The sequence below is a fragment of the Bidens hawaiensis genome, unplaced genomic scaffold (genome assembly GCF_021521415.1).
Source record: "Bidens hawaiensis isolate Kalapana, Puna unplaced genomic scaffold, B.hawaiensis_p1.1 tig00002338_1, whole genome shotgun sequence".
Lineage (NCBI taxonomy): Eukaryota > Viridiplantae > Streptophyta > Magnoliopsida > Asterales > Asteraceae > Bidens > Bidens hawaiensis.
The window spans coordinates 3,027,941-3,035,439 of record NW_027491126.1 but is presented as its reverse complement, the minus strand read 5'-3'; the positions used below and the strand labels follow the sequence as shown (position 1 = coordinate 3,035,439).

Genomic DNA, 7,499 nt, shown 5'->3' with positions numbered 1-7,499 from the left:
TCTAACAATTCAAATTTTGTAACATAATATGTTCATCTATAAATACTACAAAACTGAATAAAGAAAATCTCACATTTCTCATTTCCTTACCGAACATTCATATTTGTGTCATTCTCAAGGTTTTTTAATTTTCTTCAAATTATAAATATGAGTTATTGAATCTTTAACCTTTGCTTTAATCTTATTATTTCTGACACAGCAACATGGAGGCATCAAAGATTACCATGTTCAAGGATTTGGATGTTTCCAACACCGACTGTGTACTGAAGGTTCATATTCTCAGACTATGGCGTTTGAAGGACAACAATAAAACTGGAAATGATTGGTCCATAGAAATGATTTAACAAGATGAGATGGTATTATTCTATAGAAATACAATTGTTTTTACTACATTTTTTTTGTTCGTTATTTTATAAATTTAATAATAACATTGTTTGTCGTATTAATAATGTTACAGGATGCAAGCATATGTAAGGAAAGCTTGCATACCAAAACATAATGTTTGGCTAGGTGAGAATCAGTCATTGATTGTTCGAAAACCTTCACTTGGTGCAAATCTGTCAACATACTATTATGTTGACAGCCCACACAAGCTCTATTTCACATCAGAAACTCGTCTTTGTATTACCGATGAGTTTAAAGGACAACTTTATGGATTGTCGTTTGCTACCTTTGATGATATCAAAGCCAAGAACATACCTCAAAACGGAACAATAGGTTACCTCGATTCTTTATTAACAATTTACTTTTACATTCTTTACCTCAATCCTTATATATAACAGGACAGTTTAATATATGTTTGATTATTTTTGGATTTTGTTACAGATGTAATCGGGCATGTCAGCGGGTTTTTAACCAACAAGAACTCATTCTTCCGAGAGGCACAACATCATAATCGAATAACCATGGAGTTTGCTGACTTGAGGTATTATTAATAATATAAATAATCATGTCTAAACAACTTATTCAGTTGTCTTAACTTATGATTTTGTTGGCCAGTGGCAATAAGATTTATCTCATTTTATGGGATGACTATCTGAAGCAACTTACCAAATATGTTGCTAACAACCCAGATGAGGAGTATCTCATAATCGTTCTCCAATTCGCAAGAGTCAAGTATTATGGAGGTATTAACGATTATAACTTTCATATTTTACCCATTAAATTCTTTATACTTAATAATTTTAAACTAACATATCTAAATATGTTATTGGCAGAAAATGTGTACGTCAACAACTCTTATGGTAATGCTGTTTCAAGGTTGCTGATCGATGATTACGTGTATGAAGTAATTGATTACAAGAAGAAGTATCTTCTTATAACTATAAAATTCAACATTTAATTTTTTTGTTTAAAAACATTATTATTTATGTTAAACACCTTATGAGTTACTTTGAATTAATAATAGATTGCTTGAAATATCATCTGAAGTCCATGTCGAAATACCTAAACCGGTTGGTTCGTGTATGCTCTTAACTATTAAGGATGAGTTTATGAAGAACTATGAATTCTATTCAATAAGTGATCTTTGTGGCATTTTGGAGGTATATAACCATTTCTATCTACAAAAAGTCATCTTAAGTATCATTTTTACAAAAACCTCCTTTATTTTTTTGTTTGTAGGCTAGAAACGTCATCATAATTGGTACCGTTAAGGCAATAGTAGGTAACAAGGAATGGTACTACAACGGTTGCAAACGTTGTAGTCGTAAGGTTTCTGAGGTTTTTGTTGATGGACAGAAGGTTTACGAGTGTAATATTGCAAGTTGTAATTCTCAAGGGGTAATCGTTGGACCAAGGTTTTTTATACGTTTAAAATATATTATAATAATATATTTTGCTTAAATAATATTACTGTTATACATTGTTTTAATAGACTTTCTTAAACAATCTTCATTATGTTTCAGATTCCGTATTCCTATTCGTGTCCAAGATAACACCGGTGTCATTTCGCTTACTTTGTTTGATCGCGATGCAAGACAGTTATTTAATAAGGTTACAGATCATTTTGTGACCACCGTGTATTTGTTATATATTTTCAAGTTTTTGTTATCTATAAAAGAATTGTAAAACGAATGTTATTTTGTTGTTTATGAAATTATCATTTTCAATTTTGTATTATGTAAATAGTATTTGTAGAAACAATGTTATTTTGGTTGTACGTATGTTGAAGTATCTTTTTTTAGAATATGTTATATTAACAACTATATATCATGCTATTGTCTCCTCAAGTGTTGTTGTTTAACGATTTATATATTTTCACCCGTGTCATACACGGGTCAATAACCTAGTAAATCAAATAAAAAATTCTCTGAACAACTGTTTTTTTACTAGATTTGATCATGGGGTAAAAATTTACACCTACTATTTGATTAATAGGAGATTGATTCTTTTGTAATGGGTCGTGTTTTGTCATCTTTAGTTTCTTACTAGTGATATTATTTTAACATGATTCTCGCCTTAAAACAAACAGAGAGAAACTAGCACGCGACGGAGTATAGACGCGTTTTACGTCAAATGGTGAAGCATTGCATACTATATATTTACGCGTTTTACCAACCAAAGGTGTAAAATACGTCCGGGGGGTAACCTAACGATAGAGGAATGTTGTCTACCGTACGAACAATTAACTTATTTTAACTCGATCAAATTTCCAGTATTGATTTAAAATTTAGTCTAGCACCGGTCAAGATTTTGGTGTTCGTGTTCGGATTGATGACAAATAAGTATCAAAGATTCAATATCGAATGTGTTAGCTTTCCGCTTATTTTCATGATTCTACTTTCAATATTTCCTATTTCCGTTGTATATTTGAATCAACTTTCTATCCGTTACCTATTGATTTCCTATCATTTTAGTCTATCGAACAGGAACTTGATTTCATGCACATATATTATTGAGAAACCCATTTTATATTTCACCAAAAATGTTGATTATTTTATTAGTTAAAATATAGATAATGTAATCAAACACAGGAAAATTTGTCTTAACTAAATATATAGTTACGACTGACGACATTGTAACAAAATTCCAAATCGTTCCATGTGATCTAGAATCATCACTTACATAACCCACATGCTATTAATGCATTAGGCACATGTCTCTATTTGTGTCTTGCAATTTATATTAGTAATGAATTAATTCAATAATTTTAAAACTCGATCACCACTCTATCAAGAAATTTCAAGTATCAAGGGAACATTGTAATTTGGTTGGTTTGAATCAGATCTTGAGATAGTTTACATCCATATTTCAAGACCAGAATCCAATCGAATACAATTAATTTGAATAATACAAACACGACAGAACTTTGATAAATATATTACGCTAAATTGACAAAAAAAAATAGAAATATACAAAACAATAGTGAACCTAGACACAATGTGGGTTTTGTGCAACATTTCATATAGCACTCTCGATTCTTCTGTCCTAACATATTGGGTGATACATCCGCCCCTCATGCTCTCTTGCATCCCCTCGCTTCCTCTTTATTGTTTTCCCTAGTTGGAATGTTTTTTCTACTCAACTTTCCTTGTATAGTCAGATTTGCTTGTCTGTCTGTTAGGAATAGTGAAGGCCTTTGGGCCGGGTTCGTTGGTTGACAATTAGAAGACAAAAGGGGGCGGCCCGTTTATTGGAAATAACATATATTCGATATTATTATCATATCTTGGTCTATTTTTAGTTTGCTTGTTTTAAGGAAGAATTGATATTGTTTCCTTTCTCTTCTTAGGCTTATATATGTATCCATCTTTCTTTAATAAAAATATGAACATTCTGTACCAATTTCTTTATGGTATCAGAGCAATATCGATCCTACACCTAAACAAAACCCTAGCCGACTGTTCCAATGGCCGGAGAAGAAACTTCGAAAAACAAGAATGATGGAGAGGTCATCGACCATACCTCTCCTCTTTACCTACATGCTTCCGACTACCCCAAACAACTACATGTAAACGACCTTCTTACTGACCATAACTACAACGATTGGGCTGCTGAGATGATGAATTTCTTGTTCGCAAAGAACAGGATCGGATTCATTGACGGCACGATTAAGAAACCGGAGGAAGGATCTGCCAAACATATGCCGTGGTTACGATGTGACGCGATGATTAAAGGATGGCTTACTACCGCAATGGAGAAAGAAATCCGTTGTAGCGTGAAATACGCCAAGACGGCGACCGAGATCTGGAATGATTTGCATGAGCGTTTTGGGAAAGAAAGTGCTCCCCAGGCATATGAACTGAAACGGTCCTTAGCAACGACTCGACAACATGGGTTAACCGTTTCTGCCTATTTCACAAAGTTGCGAAGTTTATGGGTTAAGATGGAGTCAGCTATGGCAACACCATGCTGTTCATGCAATGGGTGCACTTGTAAACTTGAGAAAAGGATGGCAGACTTGAAAGAAAAGGAAAGGGTATATGAGTTTTTGTTGGGACTTGATGATCAATATGGTGTCATTAAAACACAAATTCTGGCCATGAAGCCTACACCAAGCCTCAATGCCGCCTACCAATTGGTGTTGGGCGATGAACAACAATGTTCTATCAACAACGGTAAAAGATCTACTCAAGATGCGGCTGCTTTTCAAACTTCTTATCAGGGGCGACGTGAAGGGAGCCGAAATCAGCAAGATAAAATATGGCAGAAAACCGAAAAGGTTTCTCCAATGACAAGAACGATCATTGCACTCATTGAGGAAGAGACAGACATAACAGAGATGGGTGTTTCAAAATAATTGGGTACCCGGAATGGTGGCTAGGAAAAGGAAAGAATGAAAAGGACAAGACCAAGCCAAAGGCAACCATGGTTGGAACTGAAAGCATTGCAGGCACAAGTCCAATACCGGGCCTAACAAAAAAGCAATACGAAAGTTTCTTGAAATTGTTTGGTGGAAACAAGAATCAGCCTTCGGTTGCTAACATGGCAGGTAGGGAGGAGCCAACCATGGAAAACATTGCAGGTAGATTAAATAAAGGCATAGAATGGGTTGTTGACTCGGGTGCGACCGAGCATATTACATGTCAAGAAGGTGTGCTCGAAAAAATTTAACCGTAGATGCACTCGAGAGACCCGTCACCATTCCGAATGGTGAAGCCATTCCTGTCAAAGGAAAAGCGATTTCACATTCAAAGGAGGACTTAAAATTGGAGGAGTCCTTTTTGTTCCAAATTTTACATGCAATCTTCTATCTGTTCAAAAGATAACTAAAGATTTTCATTGTGCGGTAACGTTTTTCCCCAATTTCTTTGTTTTACAGGCCTTGAAGACGGGGAACTAGATTGGAACGGGTAGCTGTCGTGACGGTCTCTATCGAATGGGAGGAATAAAAGAAGAAAGGAAGGCGATGATAGTGACAGTTGAATCATGGCACAAAAGACTTGGACATGCCTCAAAAGTTAAGTTATCTCGTGTTCCTTTTCTCAAGGGTGTTTCTTTAATTTTTAAGGACGAAGTTTGTGATTCTTGTAACAAGGCAAAACTTACACGTTTACCATTTCCGGTTAGTTTTATTAAGACAGATGAATGTTTTGTTTTGATTCATTGTGATATTTGGGGGAAATACAGGAAACCGTCCCTTACGGGGGCTAATTATTTTCTTACCATAGTCGATGACTATAGTAGAGGGGTATGGATCTATTTGCTAAAACACAAGTATGAAGCTAGTACTTGCCTGATTGATTTTTATAAGATGATCAAAACACAATTTGGGAAATGTATTAAAAGAATTAGGTGTGAAAATGGTGGCGAATTCATATCTAATCACATGCAACAATTTTATATTGAGCAAGGTATTATTTTAGAAACAACTTGCCCACATACCCCACAACAAAATGGGGTTGTGGAGCGAAAGCATAGGCATCTCTTAGAGATTGCTAGAGCTTTGCGATTTGAAGCATGTCTTCCTACCACCTTTTGGGGGGAATGCGTGTTAACGGCCGCATATATAATAAATCGCTTACCCTCCAAGACTATAGATAACAAAACCCCATATGAAATTGTATTGGGTAAGTTGCCCAAATATGATCACATGCGCGTTTTTGGTTGTTTGGCTTACTATAGAAACACTGAAACGAATGGGGACAAATTTGAACCAAGAGGAAAACCGGGTGTTTTCTTGGGATATCCCCATGGGAAAAGAGGCTATAAAATTTATGATATTGAACAAAAGAAAATGGTGGTGAGTAGAGATGTAAGATTTACAGAAAATACTTTTCCCTTTTCTAGTGTTGAACCAAAGGTTCTGAATCATGAACCTGAAATTTTTTAGTACACAAACCCCATTACTCAATGTCAAGATTGTCAAAATAATTGTCATGAGTATGACAATATGGAGACAGGGGGAGTGAGTGCACCATTCAATGAAGCAGAAGAGAATGATGACTTTGATTTAAATCACACCACCATTGACACCTCATATGAGAATATTGAAGAAACAAACCAAAACAATCACCAAAGTACGCATGAAGATATGGGAATGGAAGGTGGTCAAAATGAATCTAGCCTAAATGACCCCTCAAGTGAGGAAGCCTCTACTGTTCGAATTGAGCACGAGGAAGGAAGACACAAAAGGCAAAGAACTATACCAAGGCATTTTAATGATTATCAAGTGCATCTCCCCCCTTCGATAAACCAAACGCAACCCGACTCCGATCAAGGATTCTCCACGGTACATCCTCTTTCTCACTATGTTTCATATAAGAATTTTTCTAACACACATAAAGCCTTTTTGTCTGCCATCAAAATTCATGATGAGCCGAAAAATTTTTATCAAGCATCGCAAGATGAAAGGTGGAAAGAGGCCATGAAGAAAGAGATTCAAGCTCTCGAAGAAAATAAGACGTGGACCCTTGAGAACTTGCCAGAGGGAAAGAAGGCGATAGATTCAAAATGGGTATATAAAGTTAAATTTAAACCGAATGGGGATGTAGAAAGATACAAGGCAAGGCTTGTAGCGAAAGGTTACACACAATTGGAAGGTGTGGATTACCATGACACCTTTTCACCGGTGGCAAAGTTGGTGACCGTGAGGACACTCTTAGCTGTCGCTGTTAAACAAGGATGGCAAATCCAACAACTCGACGTTAATAATGCGTTTCTACACGGCGAGTTGGAAGAGGAGGTCTATATGAAGATACCGCAAGGTTTTTCTAGAAAAGATGAAACGCGGGTTTGCAAGCTCAAGAAGTCTATCTATGGTTTGAAGCAAGCGTCTTGGAATTGGTATCACAAATTTACCAATTCACTTATTTCACTTGGATACAAACAATCAAGGGCTGATCATTCTTTGTTCCTTTACAAAGACGCAACTACCTTTGTGGCCGCTCTTATATACGTTGACGATGTGATTATCGTAGGCAATAACGAGAAACGAATAAAGCAAACAAAGGATCATCTTGACAAAGAATTTAGCATAAAAGATCTTGGTCCATTGAAATATTTTTTGGGTATTGAGGTGGCTAAAACTTCAGAAGGCTTGGTGCTTAGCCAACGAA

General features: G+C 35.8%; 1 protein-coding gene across 1 annotated transcript; it reads left to right on the top strand.

Annotated features, from left to right (window-relative positions):
- Positions 1-203: 203 nt before the first annotated feature.
- LOC143618719 (uncharacterized) lies at positions 204-2,070 on the top strand. The gene is made up of 8 exons (XM_077090814.1): positions 204-325; positions 458-717; positions 826-925; positions 1,000-1,127; positions 1,218-1,308; positions 1,409-1,544; positions 1,624-1,799; positions 1,908-2,070. Exons 1-8 carry the CDS (start codon positions 204-206, stop codon positions 2,068-2,070), a joined length of 1,176 nt encoding a protein of 391 aa, XP_076946929.1.
- Positions 2,071-7,499: the final 5,429 nt, after the last annotated feature.